Source organism: Aedes aegypti, chromosome 2 (genome assembly GCF_002204515.2).
Source record: "Aedes aegypti strain LVP_AGWG chromosome 2, AaegL5.0 Primary Assembly, whole genome shotgun sequence".
NCBI classification, from domain to species: domain Eukaryota; kingdom Metazoa; phylum Arthropoda; class Insecta; order Diptera; family Culicidae; genus Aedes; species Aedes aegypti.
The window spans coordinates 78,015,462-78,035,324 of NC_035108.1; the positions used below are offsets into that span (position 1 = coordinate 78,015,462).

Sequence of the window (19,863 nt, forward strand, 5' to 3'; positions counted from 1 at the left end):
TATGAAATCTTCATGCTTTTAAATTATTGGCATAACAGTCCGACCAGAACCACATAACAAGATTATAACACATTCCTATCACATGCAGTTAAAAATAACAGATGTTGATATAATTTTGTTATCAAGATGACTTTGTTCTCAACTTGTTATATTTTTAGTAACACATTCATAACAACATTTGTTATATTTTTGACAAAGCATTTTATAAGTCTGTTGCAAATAACTTCCGATGTCATAAACAGTGACATAGTTTGTAATAATTTTGTTATTTTGTAACATCCTTGCAACACATTCTGTAATAATTCTGTTATAATTATAATAGGGTTTGTTATATTTTAGTTTTGTTTGGTGCAAATTTAGTTAGAATTTATGCTATTTTAACTACTAACGGTACATGTTTTATAACAACTGTTGATTTAAAAAAAATCATATTAGGGGAACACATTCTGTTATAATCTTGTTTCTTCCGTTTGGTTGGGAGCCATGTTAGACGTTAGAGCCACGTTAGACCTGGAAAAGTGTAAGGTACACCGGGCAAATTGAAACGGTTACATGAAGATGGTTTACAAATGGAACAAACCGTAGAGTTATAGTTTATTTAAAATATCATAAGTGGGCTTAAATCTCAATAAAAACTCTTGCAGAGTAAGCTGAATGCAATAGCTTAAATACATTCTTGCATTAACAGTCACCAAAAAAATATGCTGCTTGTTTTGTACCATTATTTGAAAACAAATACATCAACATTTTCTAGTTAAACATGCAATTTCGGGAAATTCCGGGATTTTTGAAAATATCCCGGGATTCTGGATTTTTTAGATCCCGGGATTTTTGTCCCGGGATCCCCGGGAAAGTAATACACAAACAGTCGTCATTTTGCGCTCCTAATTTGTTTTGAATCCCAAAACTTTGGTCAAGTAACCTTCGATATTGGTCATATCGACATACGGAGAGAAAATTGAGAACGAAAAAACACATCGAGATATGGAGATATCGAGATAAGGAGGATATCGAGATATGGAGAGTGAAAATGTATGCAGACTGAAGGGACTTATGAAATCATCGACATAGGGAGAGATATCGAGATGTAGAACATCAAAATGTGGAGAGTCGACTGTATTATATATTAACTAAATCAGCTCTTCTCGAATAAGGGTAAATTAATTGTAATAATTCTTATTCTGCACTTCCATGATGACAAAATTTGATATTGATATTGTTCAAATATGACGATACGCAACAAGGGAAAAGAGGGGGTCATACATAGGCTTACGGTCTATAAAAAATTCTAAAATCTACAAACCATACAAAATCTGTTACGTGGGGGAGGGAGGAGGTCTAATATTGGCAAATTTAGCGTTAGAATGGCACCTTATTAGGTTTTTCAAATGCTTTATTTTCATAAATTAGATGAATCAAAACAATGACATATTTTACTGTGATGGCAATTTTTGTTATTCGTATCATTAGTTATGTTCTTTGGTATTTTTTCTCAAATTAAAAATTTCACCATGATAGTATATTTTGTAATTCATTAGTTTTTCGACGAAGTCATATTTTTTGAAGGATTTTTAGGTTTTTACTCCGAGATTCGACTCCTGGTATGCAATCCTTGATCCGGAAGTTTATCTGGCATGCTTTTGCAAGAACGGCCCTCTTAGACCGTTCAAATACCGTGTTGTTTGGCGCTAGAGACCATTTTTTTCCATCCTTGATTGGATCTCATTAATAATAACATATTAATAGCAAAACTAGTTATAATTGCAAACTGTAATCTTATTTTATCATAATTTTGTTATTCATCTTTACCCGAGATACCTTAGCACTTTTCCCATTAATTCCGTTCGGATTTTTCAAGACATTTTATTAGGTTTTCCTCCAAAAATTTTGGTCTGGATTTCTTCAAGATATCAACCAATAAGTATAAAGAAATCTTCTCGTCCTCTTCTTTCTTGAATTACGTGCCAACTGAGACAAATACTGCTTCTCAGATGTTTCACAGTTGACTTTATTTCTGAGTTTGAGAACTTTTTTGGCCAATTGGTCATTTTCGCACTCGTATATTGCGTGACAAACACCTGTTTTAGAAAGTCGGAAAAAGTTCCAACCCAAAAAACCGGCGGGATTCAAACCTATGATCATTAGCATGGTCTAGACCGTTTTCTGCTACGGCTAGTGATAGCTCCTACCAAGAACTATCTCCGAGATTCTAAACTAGGCTTTATTTAATGGATTTCTTAAAATTCTTCCAGAAATGTCCTAGGAAATTCATAATAATATTTCCTCCAACAATTCATTCAGGATTTTTTTTCTGGAAATCGTCAAGGAAATTTATCATAAACTCCTCGGAGAGGAGGTTCCTGGAAAATTTAGCAAAATAATCCATGGATTTATCTTTTATGGATAATTTTCCTGAAACCTCTGTGGAAATAGTATGAAGAGTTGCTATAAATCTACCTACAGTTGTGTTCAGAATAAAAGTAGTAAAAGCCGTTTTTCATGCAAAATGCTCAACTTTGGCATGCTGTAACTTTGTTTCCAATCAGCTTGAAATTTTGGCAGTGAACTACAAATATACTCGATTTCATTATTACATAATTTGAAAATTTCCACACTACCGGTCAAAAAGTTAAGCACCAGGCGAAATCGCTCAAAATAATAGTTGTTTTAATAATTTAAATATCAGCTGTATTTTGAGTTTTTGAATTTTTCTTTACTCATCGTTTCAATATTTTTTACCCAAGCTATAAATGTATGAACAATAGACCTGTTCACTTTTTCTAAGGTACCCTTGCCACATCAAATTCTGAACTTATTGATCAAAACAAGTTATCTGTCAAAAAATGAGCCAATTTGGTGAAGTTTTAGAGGTGTATCAAATCGATTTTGTGGTTTTTTGGACTTTTTCTATGAAATGCGTTCCTGAAACCCAGAAATATCAATGAAAATGATTCTGAAATACGACTAGCCTTTAGCTAACACAATAGTCTATCACTTTGCCGAAGACACTAGGGTGTTTTGACAGCTTCTTCAATATGCTTTTAACTTAATTAGTCTAAAAATCTCGAAAAAAAGCAATATATTTTTCCAGTTTGCCATATAAATTCCGATAAAAATCTTATTATATTTTGTATCCAATTCAACTAACTATTTGATCTGCGGGTTACGAACATATCGTTTATACATCAATTTCGTGTGAGAATCAAATTTCACTTCGAAATAATTGAAAGTGTATCACTCTATACCCTAAAATCTCATAGGGTTGCCAACACATATACACTCTATGTAAACCACAGTTACCCATGATTTATATGTCATGAGTTTGAATCCTACTGTCCATCATCATCGGCTCAAAATAGAGTTGATGGTAAGGTTTGGGTCTAAGGATCAGAAGATTCACGGTTCAAGTGCAAGGAATAATCTTTTTTTTTTCATAATCAACAGCAATCGTAGCTTATCATCACAATTTTCGGTTAACAACATCCCCATCGTAAAGATTTTTGTATGAATATTCTACAAGTTTTGTATGAGCCGTAATATCATGAAGTCACCCACGACCCCTTTTCAGCGTCATGGAATTTGTGAATAAGCCCGTGCAATTCGAACATTGATGCGATGCTTGATAAAATATAACTATTAGCTTTATTTAGGTTTTTCAGTACGATGTTGGTTTAGTCTTCAAAGACTGGAAGACTCATTAGAGCTCTAGTTCTCAAGGCTGTTGCTACGCTGATTTAACTTGAGTCATCACTTGTAGTTGCCTTTATATATTGAAAGGTAGATCTTCCTTTTTAAGAATGGTTCTGTATTAAGGAACAAAAGATTTCATCCCGTGTGAGTAAAATTTGAACATGAAAATGTTTCAAATCAGGTCAAATAGTTACAAATCTTAGCTTGGTGTAAAAATAAAGAAAAAAAGATTATCTCTTGTACTTGAACCTTGAATCTTCTGATCTTCAGGCCCAAACCTTACCATCAACTCTATTTTGAGCCGATGGCGATGGACTGTAGGGTCCAAAGACATGACATCTAAATCATGGGTAACTGTGGTTTTCATAGAGTGTATTTGTGTTGGCAACCCTATGAGATTTCAGGGTATAGAGTGATACACTTTCAATTATTTCGCAGTGAAAATCAATTCTCACATAAAAATGATGTATGAACGATATGTTCGTACCACTTAGATCAAATAGATAGTCGAATTGGATACAAAATATAATAAGATTTTAATCGAAATTTATATGGCAAACTAGAAAAATATATTGCTTTTTTCGAGATTTTTAGACTAATTAAGTTAATAGCATAATGAAGAAGCGGTCAAAACACCCTAGTGTCTTTGGCAAAGTGATAGACTATTGCGTTAGCTAAAGGCTAGTAGTATTTTCGAATCATTTTCAATGATATTTCTAGGTTTCAGGAACGCATTTCGGGGAAAAGCAAAATCGATTTGATACATCTCTAAAACTTTACCAAATTGGCTCATTTTTGGACAGATAACTTGTTTTGATAAATAAGTTCAGAATTCAATGTGGCACAGAGAGTTGTGAAACTTTTTTCAAAAAGTGAACAGGTCTAATGAACAAGCCCATTTTTTACAAAGTTGTTTCTGTACAAAGATTTACAGCTTAGCTTAGCTTAGCTTAGCTTAGCTTAGCTTAGCTTAGACTGACTACACATATCAATGGTTGCTATTCCGTGATTGACCGAAGTCAGTGAAAATGCACAAAGAATCAACTAGAAGTTCGGCTGGGATTGGCCATAATCTTCTTCAGTGTGCATAATTCAGTGCCTCTATTTATACAGGGTCAATAACGGCGCCGGCCACGTCCTTGCAGTCAGGTGGGATTGGGGGAAGGAATGTTAGTGTGTAACCTTTGCTTTTTGGAGACCGTGTTTGCCTCTGCATCTCCACAAAGGTTACTGGGAGGGATGTTTGTTAATGGGGAGGATCGTTGGGTCATAGGATTCACTTTGATAAGCGATTAGACCATGATAAACAATGATTTGTGAGATATATACATGCTTATACGTAAATATAATATTTTCATTTGATATGAACAATTTCTATGTAGAGGAAAATTATGCCGACACTTGAGGTGACGAACCATTCAAAGTTTGTTGAACAAATACCTAAATGTAACATTCCTACAGCTGTCAGGACGAAAGCATGTGTTATTATATTTTACTCATTTGAAAAGAAACAAAAAACTCGATTGGTTGGGACATCATAGAACACTCTTATTCTTATGCCGACACTTACAGTGGCGAACCATCCAAAGTTTGTTGAATAAAGTGAACCTTTCGCAAGTCTACACTTGTAGTGTTGAACCATTCAAAGTTTTTTTAATTACAAAAATAAAGGTATATAAGAGGTGTTCTGAAAAAAAAATGTTAAACATAAATAAATCATGAATCAGAGTTTGTGTCGACACTCACAGTGACGAACCATCCATAGTTTGTTGAAAAATCATATTTGCATCCCACCATTGTAACGATTGAATGTGCAGTCATACATATTTTATAGATTAGAAATAGTAGCATGAAACGAGCTCACCAATTGATCCGTTATCCTTGACTGAGCAGCCACAATCCACTTTCGGCTTCACTCGTTTGCTCGGCTATAAAAAAGCACTCAGGAAAAAAAAATAAGCGCGCGACCCAAAAAGAATAATAAAAAAAAAAACTGTTCGGGCTTTCTTGACGCACTGCCCAGGAGCAAGCGTCAAGGTCGAAGGATCAAACAGAACTAACCGATCGCGGCACTTTTTCAGTTACTCCAACCGAACTCACCGATCACGCCACTTTTTCACTTACGAGACCGACGCGCGACATGTTTGATCCTGCCCTCGTCGCTTGCCCCGGCAAAAGCAAGTGTCAAGGTCGAAAGATCAAACAGAACTAACCGATCGCGGCACTTTTTCAGTTACTCCAACCGAACTCACCGATCACGCCACTTTTTCACTTACTAGACCAACGCGCGACATGTTTGATCCTGCCCTCGTCGTTCGCCCCGGCAAAAGCAAGTGTCAAGGTCGAAAGATCAAACAGAACTCTGTTTCTGTACAAAGATTTACAAAAGAAAAACTACTATTATTTTGAGCTATTTCACCTGGTGCTTAACTTTTTGATCGGTAGCGTGAATATTTTCAAATTTTGTAATAATGAAATTGAGTATATTTGTAGTTCACTGTCAAAATTTTATGCCGATTGCTCATAAGGAAACAAAGTTACAGCATGTCAAAGTTGAACATATTGTATAAAAATCGGCTTTTACTTCTATTATTCTGAACACAACTGTACTCCTGAGGAATTACATAGAATTTCCTTGAAGATTTTTAGGAAGAATTTCTGCAGGTATTAAATGGACAACGGTTGTATCTTTAGAGGGGTTTATGGAACGACAAAAGGTCGAAAGGACAGAAGGTCGAAAAGACAAAATGTCGAAAATGATTTGCTTGGTGGGAAATGTCTTTCTTTGATAAAAGATTTTCGACCTTTTGTCCCTTCTTTTTTGTTCTTCGACCTTTTGTCTTTCGACCTTCGGTCCTTTCGACCTTTTGTCGTAGATTCCTCTGGAGGAGATCATTGGAGAATTTCTGATGCAATCTCCTGGAAAAAGTTTTTGAACAATTTCTTTTTGGATATCTAAAAATTTCTCGCTGGATGAATTTCTGAACGACAGCGTTCGACAGACTTGCTGATGGAATTCATTTAGGGACCCTTAGGTGGATTCTGCAATGTAATTTGGAAGGAGTCTCTGAAGTAGGCATTGGAAAATTCCTGTTTTTTAGGAATCTATGAAGGAATACAGAACCTACCTGAAATACCCTTACCCCCAACGCCATTACCCCAAATCGTTCGGAATACAGAGCAGTTTTTGTTTTGTAAGCATAAAATAGGACGAGCACGGCTCGTATGTATGCGTCTACGGTACGTAACTGTAACGTAAAGCCCGATAAGAATGTATCTTCTCATCCGTATATCAGCCTTTTTTTCTGAGTGGTTTGCAAAGGCCCAAGCAGTCCGATTCATTTTCGCGCGCTCGGAGTGTTTTTTCGCTGGCTTCGTTCGCTTGCCTAGTGCTTTGCGAAGACCCAAGCTGTCCGATTCATTTTTCGCGCGCTCGGAGTGTTTTTTTTTTTGATAGCACTTCATTTGCGTGCCATCGGAGTTATTTTCCTGCTTATACGTGTTGACGCTGCTCAGTCGAAGATGGATTACCAATTGGTGAGCTCGTTTCATGCTTGTACTAACACATTTGTATCATAACATGTATTTTTTTATGAATTTGTTGAACAAACTATGTATGGTTCGTCACTTCAAGTGTTGACATAAGCGCTTATTCATGTTTTATAAAATTTAGAGATTCAAACCTTTGAATAGTTCGATGTTTAAAATGTCGACGCATTGATAGATAACTTTTTAAACAGAGGTTACATGAATGGTAAGTGCACCAAGGTGAATCCTGATCATGTAGCTTTGAAGCCCACCCACTAACAAAACTCCTTCCCGTGGCAACCATGAAGATGCAGAGGCATACTCGGTCTTTTGTAACAATGGATATCACACTAACATTCCTCCCCTTCCCCGATGACCGTAAGGACGTGGGCGGCGCTGTTATTGACATTACAAATTTCAGAGTCCTTGAAAATGTACATTGTAGATGATATGCTACTCCCAAGCTACATCTGTTGATTCCCTGTACAATTTCAATGATTCTTGTCAATCACGGAGTAGCAACTACGAATTGTACGGTCATCAATGCTCATGCTCATGCTCATCCGTATATCAGCCTTTTTTCTGTTGTTGAATATTTCTTCCTCATTATTTTTTTTTCAGAAATTTAACTTTCATTTGAATATAGGCGATAACATTGATTATGTTCTTATAGAAAGATTATTGACATTATTACTACAAGCATTCTTCCATTACAATTTCTCAATCTCATAAAGTTGATTTTCTTTTTTCTGCTGTTATCGAAATTCATCTAAAAAATTCCACATTTCGCTGTAATGGAGATGAAAGGTCGTCGTCGTTTCATTCTTGTTTCGATACATGTACAGTGTTTCTATGCTACAGCCCAGCGATTTCAATATTACCATCAGCACTTCCACAGCTATCAATTGAAATCAATCGATCATTTTTGCAAAAGTATGTCGTGTGACGAACTCGAAGATACGGTATGTCCTGGAAACTCGAAGATTTCAAACTCAAATAATCGTTAATCGTCCCATTGAAACAAGTCACCCTCTGAATGATTTTATTGCGCATTTAGTGCTAAGTAACTACAGTAATATTAAATATCTAAATGATTGAAACTCCACAACATAATACTCCACAATTGTCAATCTCAAAACACTATGCTTTCGGAGTTTTTGGATTTCATTTTGGTTACTCAATGCAATTTTCGTAACAAATTATAAAGGAGTTCCTGAAAGTTACCTTGCCGTAAAATCTATAGGAAAAGATAAAAAAAAACTCTAGTAGAAAAATAGAAATTCTAGGGGCACTCATTGAGAATCTCCTGAATGCAATACGGAGGTGTGTGACTCATCGATTCTTATTCTAAATGCGAAATCCATGCCAATAACTTGTCCCACCGATAGGTGGTACCGTTTTGGACTTAAGTTAGTTTATTATGCAAGATAAATAGAGACACCCTCCATAGTATACAAGTATTCAGCATAATCTTATAAATGCTGTTGGAGGGTCAGAAACTAAGATCGTTTTGGTTAAAATTTGTTCAAACTGGCTTTGGTTTAAGTCTATCAGTTTAAAAAAAGACACGTATCATTAAACATGAAGACATTTTAGACACATCCATTACAATAATAGTTTCTGAGGAGTAACCTGCACCAGCCTTGCCTAAATCATTGAAAACATTATAAAACTCAATATTCTGACCGCTCAAATTAGTTCATTCTGAATATTTTTGCTTTTCAAATGAAACAATGCGAGATCAATCCATTTGATAACAAAATTTCTGGCATTGACTACTGTTGTGATTGTTCACTGAATCAAGTGCTTTTATTTGCATCTTATATTGCTCAGTACATTCCGAGTCAGGTGTTCCCAATTGCAAAACTTATGAATATTGAAGAAAATCCTTCACCTTGAGCCTGTCGTACATTGTAGCACTGTTTCAAACCATCAATACGGATTCAATCTCCCGTGTTGGGACGCCTGATTGCGATGCTAATATCCGCTCGCAATCAATATTAAACTAAATCTATCCCGAGTGCAATGCCCAATCTGCAATGGAAATAAATTTCATCGCGCCTCCAAGGATTAAGTCGCTCGGTCCCTTGCCTAGGGGCGAATAAGCCAATTCAAGTCCATGCCCAGCTTTATCGGATTGCTGCTGCTGCAATCGTGCTTTGCACGATGGCCGTAGCACAGATAGACAGACGTAACACTGATAAAATTTCAATCGATCGCTCTTTTAAACCTGTAGCACTAATGCTATCTGTAGAGCATCATCACTTTTCGACGAATCCAATATAAACTGATTCAGTCTGATATTGTAACATACGATTTGGAATAAGCTCATTAGAACACCCATATATCCTACTTCTTGATTCAATAGTGTAATAATTGATAAACAATCAATTAAAAAAGTTTTGATTTACATCATAAACTTACGATTTCGATAGAATTAGACAAGTTTCAACAATTTTCGTTCTCGCAAAAAATTTAGAACGTTTTTTCCTAAAACAGTGAAGGACGTCGTGGACAAGAAGGGGTTAGGTTAGGCATTTCTTCGTTTTTGACCGCCATCTGCAGGTCTTATTGCACAAAACATGCTCACCAGATAATGATAGTGTGAAGTAATGGGCGATGGGTTTCGAAGAAAATTGTTTTTCATTTATTTATAGGTGTTCCAATAAAAAAACTCGAAGCTTTATTATCAAGAAATATGTTCCAACAGTTACGTCTTTTTATCTGTGGCAATTGTTTCGTTCTTTTGCTCCTCGGAACTGGTTCCACCGAAATTGAATTCCGTTTTGTCTTGTGCATCTCGACGGACAGACGGACGGACGAAATCCAGGCTCTCTGGTCATTGAGCCAACATAAGCTTAATAAATCGTGCCAGCAATAACTAGATGTTGATATTAAGTGGAATTTAAATTTGATTGTGTTTTCGCTTTTCGGGGCAGTTTTGCTATAATGGACTCATTTTTTATTGCAACACATTTCGATTGTTTTTATTGGATTCGTTGATCTTCCTACGCGTTTACTTACTGTCGCTTGTCATTAATCTTGCAGATTGAAAAGCGAAGCTTTGTTTGTTCTGTTTAAGTTTGACTTCTTTTTCTGACATCAATCCAAAAAGTTACTCAACTGTTTTGTTTTGAATAATATTTGAATTGAAGTTTTGAAGAAATTACTTGTATCATAATACATCGAACGCATCGTGGAACTCTTCTTAAATAAATTTTCTCATCTTTCCAGGGCATAGAGTACCTTCGTGCTTCCCACACGATATGCACACGCAAAAATGGTTAATTTGCAATGAAAGCTTTTAGCAACCGGCAGCTTAATTTTTTACTGCTAAAAAAAATCAAAACGCGATTTGGTCAATTTATCAAAAAAATATAATGTGTACTAATGCCAGGTAATAAGAAGCTACTGTGAAAAAATCATACAAATCGGTTCAGTATTCTTGGAGAAATCTTAAGATTACGATATGAGGTTTTTTAGAGTTTTTAAGATCTTTATTTGTCCAACGTGGTACCAGAAACATAAATGCTCATTACTCAAAGACGGCTGCACCAAATTGCTTCATTTTTTCACAACATACTCGCAATAATGTATCATTCCGAGGAGTGAATATCTGAATACGATAAAAATTCTGTAGCCTGAGATATTTACGTTGGTTATGGCTATGCGTCGGTCCCCCAAGGAATTTTGGAATACAGTAAGGACCCGATTTTGTCAGCCCCTCGATGAATTTTAGGCTGACAAAATGGGGAACCTGACAAAATCGGGTCATTTCATTTTGTTCCTGTTTTTCAAATTTTGACGTGTTACATGGTTACATGGACTTTTAAGAGGGCAATGGACATGGGCGTAGCCAGTTTTTTCTTGTCAGGGGCTCCCCCCTCCCTTATATTGGTCATATCGATTTTTTTCACTTTTAATAAAAGGCATTGCCATTGCCTCCTCTGGCTACGCCCATGCGTGCATGGCATCAAACATCATCATAAACTTTAATTTGAACGTGGTAAAACATGACGATTACAACTTTTTGACAAATTTAAAATAGGCTGACAAAATCGGGTCAAAAAGCTGACAAAATCGGGGGTAGACAAAATCGGGGGCAGACAAAATCGGGGGCTGACAAAATCGGGTCAGTACTGTATCTCCGGATCCAGATGGCCAATTATCAATATCGACACCTATTCTAAAACTAAAAGAGTTTTTTGAGAGCTTGTGAAAAAATGGTGCAAAAATATCGAGAAACAGAAAAGCTATCGCGATTTGAATATTTTTAGCGGTAACAAATTAAGCTGCCGGTAGAGGGGTTAATAATTGTGGAAGTGCTCATAAGAATTCTTAGCAGAGAAACAGGCATATGTAGGGTTTTTGTCCGCTTTGAAAGGATTTATTGGAGTCTTGAAAAGATACTTGATATTAAGACATCGTATATACCCAAATTTTTTAAGGGTTTTTTCTCCTCTATGCAAAACGAAAGATACTGACGGACATTGTTTTTACCGAAACGTATTAAATTGTCACCGGTTTTGACGGGTTCAAAGTTCTGTTATTCAAACGACAAACAAATTGATAAAGGAAAAAAGGCCTACATGAATGACTAAACGACCGTTCCAAAAGCAGGTCAGCCCGGTGATAATTGTTGTAATTGATCATCAAATTAGAACTCCCGTATCGATTAGATAAGTACTGATCAATACGCTGCTCCCCGGTGTCGTCAATCACAGCCTTGTTGGTGGTCGTTGTGCTGCCTTTGCCTTCGAGAGACAACAAAGACAAAAGGTAGAACGCTATCTTTTTGTGCGGCGGACGAATTTGCACCTCGTCAACAAGAAGCGCGATAACCTCTCGATTAGGGTTACCATCGGTACTGTTCTTAGAGTATATGCACTCTTTTTCGATTTTGAAAATCGTGTACTATTCTTTTATGCTATATAACCTTCTCGATAAGGGACATCCATAAATTAAGATTTCTTACGCGCCATACAAATCATTTTTAATTTCCATGCAAAAAATCTGACTATATAGGAGCGGTCTGAAAACATCCAAAATGTTCTTAAATGTTCTTCTAGAAAGTTAAGCACATCGTGTCGATGGTATTAGTCGATCATTACCTCCGGTTTAGTAGTTTGTGTGTCATATAACATAAGTAGATGTTTAAGTATTTTTTTTCCGTACCTTAAAATGATTACGTAAAAGTTAATTGTTGACCAACTCAGAAATATCCCTGATTTATAAAATAAGTTCTTCCCTATTTTACTGGTTAAATAATTATAATAGTTTAAAAGTTAATATCTCCTTTACTGCGCTGATATTTTTTCGTTTGTGACTTCTAGTCATTTCAACAGAAATTTTACCTTTTTTCAAAGAAGGCTGTTCTTCATCGGTAAACATGTAAAAAAAAAACTAACACAGCTATTGACACTTTAATCCGATTTTTTTTTTCTGGCAATTTTATGCAAATGACTTTTGAAGCTTAAAGACTTCCGGGATTGTTTTTAATCAAAACATAAATAGACAAAGAAAAATTGTAGAGTATGTAAGGCAATACATAATAGATTATATCTCTAGCCCTACTAACGCTTTATGGACTTACTGTAGCTACAATTATTTATGTCACATTATAATGAAACATATATGATTGGCCTAATGGTCATATGCATAAGGGCGTTTGGCCGAATAATGTATTTGCAAAACAATGCGAAACAATTTGAAAGAACAGCTTTCCATTAAAAGAAGGGAACGTTCTAATTGAAATATATTCGACTTGGTGCCAAAAAATATTGAAACAGTAAACTAAAAAGAATTGCCTGTTATTCTAAGAAGGCAAAAATCTACCAAACGTCCAATCGACCAAATGTACATAAATCAAAGATATAAATTCCAAACATACCGTTTGAAACTGTCTATCATGTGTTCTTTATACATGTCAAGCTGTTACAAGAACGATTTTTATAGTTGTTTTGAGTTCAATGCATGTGGCACATTGTATTGAACATCGATTACTTCTACACATGAATTTTATAACAAATTTACCCAATTTTCATCTAAACGTACTCTAAACGTAGTATGTAGAATACATTACGATGTTTTTGGGGAAGTAGTTCATTTAGGAAAACTTCATTCGGGGAAGTTATATTCGGGGAAATGTCGGACAATCGTTTAAATGCTATTTTTTGTTATGTTCTTAATACAATAATGACCCGATTTTGTCAACCCTATTTTCGCGGAGATATTTTTGTTGCCACCTTCTCAAAATCGATTTTTTTCCAAATCTTTTTTATTTCTACTCAAGGAACTATAAATATGCATAATTTCGGACAGAAAAGCAACAGCGGGCGGTCAATCATGCTCAATAGAGATTTTCAAAAAGAAAAGGAGCCGTTCAAATGATCCGGATCACTCAGAAGAACGAGTGGTCCGTGGCTCTTTATTTGCGAGAGTCGGTTTATTTGATCAGAACGGATCAGACAAAAAATGACCCGCAAAATAACGAACCGATTCTTCTCCCTACTCTCCTCTGTTCCTTCTTCGGCTTTATTATAATGCTCGACATATGCTTTGCTTTGCGCGCCACGCTACACATGCAAGCAATGTTTTCTGCTGACCGTGCTCTCTACGCTCTCAAATAGACAGACAAATTTGCCCCGCCCACTTACACACAGGCAGATGTAAGATGAGAGAAACAGTGCCCACTTGAGTTGGGGTGTTTAGTGATGAAAAACTCACAGTTTTTTGTTGCTTGATCGAAAGAGCACATTTTTCTAAGTATAACACAATTTTATTGCGCTTTTATATCTTAACTTTGATACTATAAATGATTAAAAAAGATTTCAATCCGTCGACTCAATGACATTTCAATTTACATAATAACAGCTCGTCCCGAAGAAAAAAATGGCCGAAGGTTATTCAAGTGATTTCCATACTAATTTCAAACGTATTTTAAAAATAGTTCCAGATCACGGAAAATTGTAAAACTTTAGATTCGGAATATGTAAGAAACTAAACTAGCCAGCCTCCCTCGGGATATCTGAAAACCATGGTGCCAGTACCTTTCAAAGTTGACAGGTACTGGCACCATTGTTTTCAAGTTTTGTTGAAGAGCGAAAGAGAGAGTATTTCTAAGAATTAGAGGTTAGTCCCAAATTTCTGACTTTGTTAACGGACGGGAAGGAGGCAACCCTCATACAATGGTCTAGGACTGTACCACCTACGAATTTGTGCGAAATGCTTAATGCTAATGCTTACTTCCGTAATTTGATCAGAAATGTTCTTCTTGGGTACTTAATGCATTTTCAAAGCCCTGACCAGTATTTAAAATTCTTTCTTTATTTATGGAACAAAACACGTATGATAATTGACCCTTTCTCACCCTATCGAGGCTAAATAAACAAGAATTCTCGCCTTCGGTATAATAAGGGCATAACTGCAGTGATTGAATTCGCCTCATCGATTTTCTCTTTAGCTAATTACTTGGCCAAGATGCTGTTCTCAACAGCTGTTTTCTATTTAGTAGAATGTTTTTATCGTCCTTCGTCATGCTGCACGCAAAAACGTTACGAAAAACGATTCAATTTTCCTTTATTCATCAACAAATAAAATGGACGAAGAGAAATCGATCACTGCAGATACTTTTTTATGATACTAAACGCGAAAATTTATTTGCAACTAGATCACATCGAGAGAATCGTCAATCGCTCAAGTTTCCTACAGCTTTCTAATTACAGTTCATGAATGTGGGATTTTAATAGTAGTTTACGTAACTCTTAACAGAAGTCGATCGTAACAGAACTCGTCATCATTATCCAACTCGATACTATCCTAGCGATAGCCTCGTTGGAAAAAAGTACGACACGTGTTGCAAAAATCCAGAACGAAGAACGTGTTGCGTACAACATTTTATGCAATTTTGTAAACGGCCATTTGAACATACCATCGATAGGGGTGACATCACAAAAGCAATGATTTTGTTGTTTTTTTATTTCGATCATTGGCTATCTAGATCCGGTGAAATTCCGAAATTTCTTGGAAGACCGACGTATACCCATAGCCGACGTAAATATGTAAGGCTAATTTTTTTCTCATGCTCGGTTATTCGCTTTTGAAAACAGAACTTTGATAAGAGTCTGCCGTGACTATTTATTCTGGTACCCTTTCGGCCGTGAAAAAAACCTAAACACTTCATTATGTAATTTTGATTTTTTTTCGGAGACAACTGAATCAATTTGTATGATTTTTTCGGATAAGCTCTTTATTGCCTGAAATTGTGTAGCACACATTTATTTTTATTTTTCGTAAATTGGCACAAAACGAAATGACGACCAAAGAAATTTTATACGGGAATTGTCGGTCCTCCAAGAAATATCGGAAAATCTTCAAAATGAGATGGCCAATGGCCATTATCGACACAGATTCCAAAATTAGAAGAGAAATAGAAAACTTTAAAAAATGGTGCAAAAATATCAAGGAACCAAAAAATGATCGCGATTTGAATTATTGTTCTGTTATTTCAAAATTTGATATTAATGTCCGTCATTTTCTTCTTCTTTTTGGCGTTACGTCCCAACTGGGAAAGAGCCTGTTTCTCAGCGTAGTGGTTTTACAAGCACTTGAACAGTTATTAACTTAGACCGTTTTTTGCCAATTCACCATTCTTGCATATGTATATTGTGAGGCAGGTACAAAGATATTCTATGTCCAAAAAAGTCGATAAAATTTCCGACTCGAAAAGATTTTCGACAGAACCCTCGATACTCAGTTTGGTCTTGCTGAAAAGCTGCTGTTCCTATTGTGAACCAATTCTAATTTATTTGCTTATTTGGACATTAACCCATGGGGTGAGAATGGGTTATTTTCGTAAATTTATAGATCAGTGAGTTACTCACAAACGTATTCCATTACTAGAAAACATATTTTAGCCTAAGTTACAAGAGTTATCGAGCAGTCTACGTCGACATATGCGTTTTTGACCTATTATCGCCCTAGACGGTATCTGAGTTCTGATTTAGAGTTGCTTATCATAATTTAACAATTTCTAAAAATTCTGTATACTGACTAATTACGCAAATACCATCAGTTCCGTGTTAACGCTTACAAGACTAAAATAGCCTGTTACGATAAAAAAAAACTGCAAAAAATAATATTCTGAGTGGCGCGAAAAATTCTTGCTGGGATAATTGATAAGATCATGGCAAATATGGTAACTCTATTCCCAATCGATGACCCCGGCGGGATTAAGCGCGCACTGTTGACTATGGTCAATTTTAATAGTACGATAAATACGGATAACACTCAGGCTAAGCTCCATCAGTCGAAGATTGGCAACAATTGTCTGCACTCACGGATGTCAGGGTGTAAAAAAAGATTATCTGACCCAGAAAGCGCGCTTATCAGCTCCTAAAGCGCAGCGCAGACCTCGTGATATCCTGCCTCTAGTTCAAATCTCGAAATTTGTTTTGCTGTTCACACATTGCGCCCCGTTGTTATTCTAGTGAGTGCAACGGGCACATTGTTTATCTAGCCCAATTAAAATATTTCCTCAACACTCGTTTTTTTTTATATCTCTATTTTCGTTCACAGGCATTATCGGCGACGCACTCGGTCAGTACCGGTGACCGACCTTTCGAATTTTTCTCCTCTGCACCGCACCGGACGGTTGTTTTGCAATACGACGTATTTTTTCAGTGTGAGTGATTAAGTCCCGCGAGTGGATACGTTTAGTGCAGCAACTTGACGAAAACAACAATTGCAGCAGCCATCCGCAGCGTGGTCTTTGTTTGACCGGAGCCGAAGTGATCTAAGGGCCTGTGCCATTTGAATGATTTAAGTGCCGCGTCTTGAAGAGTGAGAGGGATAAGAAGCGGCCAATTGTGAACAACAAAAACAACCAAATTATACGCCTCTTTGGGTACTACTCAGGTCTTTGAATTGAGTGTAAGTGGGGCTTAATTAAGCCTCCGAAGCGCTTTGGTTATTGGTTGTGATAGAAGCGTGTGATCGTGTGCAACAGAAGAGATCCTCTGATGATCTTGGATCGCAAGCTGGTGGATAAGAAGCGTTACTTTTTGCTCTGATTGGGATTACAACTGGTGGAATTCGGTTTTCGGAATCGAGCGAGTGTGTCTGAACGAGTCGAGAGATCCGGACCAGGCATCTCCATGTACTCAATGGTGGACTGCTACAACGGAATGGGTCAACTGGGGCCAGAGGTGAGTTCTAATCATTATTACTTAGTTTAAATAATGAATAAATCGAAGAATTTCAGATTTTTTTTTTTCAAATTTCTGTATTAGTATTAGTTCTATGTTAGGCAACACAATCATCATAATTTGGTAAAACTAAATTAAGCTATTTAGTAAAAGGTACCCCTATACAGTAATTTCACGATTATATCACGGACCCACATTTTTTTGGCGTGATATAGCGAAGCGTGATAAAATAAAAATGTATCTTTTTCCTATATGATTTTCATCAAAATTTGAGATTTATGTTGCAGAAACAAAGCGAATGAAACGAAAAGCATGGTGGCGATGGGTCAGATAGATATATATTGATTGTTAAGGGTTATTTTTCCATGTAAAATGTATGAATTTCATACTATTATTGAGGCGTGATAAAATAGAACAGAAAACCGTGCTTAAATCGAGAGTGATATATTGAAGCGTTATTAAAATGAGCAGTGATAAAGCTTAGCTTAGCTTAGCTTAGACTGACTGCACATATCAATGGTTGCTATTCCGTGATTGACCGAAGTCAGTGAAAATGCACAGAATCAACTAGAAGTTCGGCTGGGATTGGCCATAATCTTCTTCAGTGTGCATAATTCAGTGCCTCTATTTATACATGGTCAATAACGGCGCCGGCCACGTCCTTACAGTCAGGTGGGATTGGGGGAAGGACTGTTAGTGTGTAATCTTTGCTATTTGGAGACCGTGTTTGCCTCTGCATCTCCACAAAGGTTACTGGGAGGCATGTTTGTTAATGGGAAGGATCGTTGGGTCACAGGATTCACTTTGATAAGCGATTAGACCATGATAAATAATTATTTGTGAGATATAAACATGCTTATATGTAAATATAATATTTTCATTTGATATGAACAATATCTATGTAGAGAAAAAATATGCCGACACTTGAGGTGACGAACCATTCAAAGTTTGTTGAATAAAGTGAACCTTTTGGAAGTCTACACTTGAAGTGTCGAACCATTCAAAGTTTTTTTTTAATTACAAAAATAAAGGTAAAAAGAAGAAGGTGTTTTTAATAAAAAATATTTAGGCAGACATAATTTGTGAATCAGAGTTTATGTCGACACTCACAGTGACGAACCATTCATATTTTTTTGAAAAATCATATTTACGTCTCACCGTTTTAACGATTAAAGGTACAGTCATACATATTTTATAGATTAGAAACAATAGCATGAAACGAGCTCACCAATTGATCCGTCATCCTTGACCAGCAACAATCCTCTTTCAGCGTCACTCGTTTGCTTAGCTATATAAAAGCACTCAGAGAAAATAGGCGCGCAACCCGTGAGGGAAAACAACTGACAACTGCTGGGGCTTTCTTGACGCACTCCCCAGGAGCAAGCGTCAATGTCGGAAGATCAAAAAGAACTAATCGAAAGCGGCACTTTTTCACTTTACTCGATCGATGCGCGACATGTTTGATCCTGTCCTCATCGCCGGCCACGGCAGGAGCAAGCGTCAAGGTCGAAGGATGAAACACAACTCATTTATTAAAACGAGCAGTGATAAAATCGAGAAACTACTGTATAACATAACCTGATTTTTATTTTCGTCATGTTATATCGAAGCAGATTTTCTTCCTTGATTTTGTTCGAAATTTAGTTTTGATAATATATATACTTTCATACTTCCATTGTCTAGGATCTTCTAATAATATAAGTTTTCTGGACTTTCCTGACATATCAGCATCGTTTCTGCTATGGACCGATGCACGAGTTCACTAATTTGACGTATGAGCGGTGCCGAATTCATTGGTTTCCATGGTCACATAAATAACACGGCACCGCTAAAACGTCAAATAATGAACTCGTGCATAGGTCCATACGATACAGAATGAAAAAAATGCTACTCTGACAAGCATTCAGAGTTCTCAATAATAACTGTTGAAGTACGGTATGTCTCAGAAATGTGTACCGGATTTGCTGCAGAAACATTTTAAGGAATAGCTGGAAAAAACTTTGAAAAAAATTCGCAAGTTTGAGCTGGAGGAATTCCTGAAAAATACTTTCGGTAATGCTCGATTGAACCCCTGAAGAAGTTCAAGAAGAGCCTGGACAGTTCAAGATGAGCGACAGAAATCTTCAAAAGACTCCCTGTATGCTTCTCTGGAGAAATCATTGGATGAATTCTAAGAGTATGATTGGAAGAATAATCAAAGAAGTCCCATAATTATGGTTACCATATCTGCTCTCACCAGAAAAAGTACAACGAAACCCTGATTCCCTTAATGGAGTTCAAAATCTCCTCTCGAAAACCACAAAATTCGGAAATACTGTCTACGAATAACGGCGCAATTTGCTTTCTCACCTGAATCGAAGAGCCTGGGTTAAAGGCTCCTTCGATGTAGTGCTCGGAAAATTAGTCTAGAGCAACAAAATGAAGCACTGAAGAGTTTCGG

The 19,863-nt window shown here is 36.4% G+C and overlaps 1 protein-coding gene across 1 annotated transcript in view; it reads left to right on the plus strand.

The window, feature by feature from the left end:
- LOC5574799 (sestrin homolog) overlaps window positions 1-19,863 on the plus strand; it is a 166,922-nt gene that overhangs the window by 11,335 nt on the left and 135,724 nt on the right. The window contains exon 2 of the mRNA XM_021841318.1: window positions 16,795-17,423. Within this exon, the coding sequence (XP_021697010.1) occupies window positions 17,373-17,423 (51 nt within the window). The 5' untranslated portion in view covers window positions 16,795-17,372. The remainder of the gene's footprint in view (window positions 1-16,794; window positions 17,424-19,863) is intronic.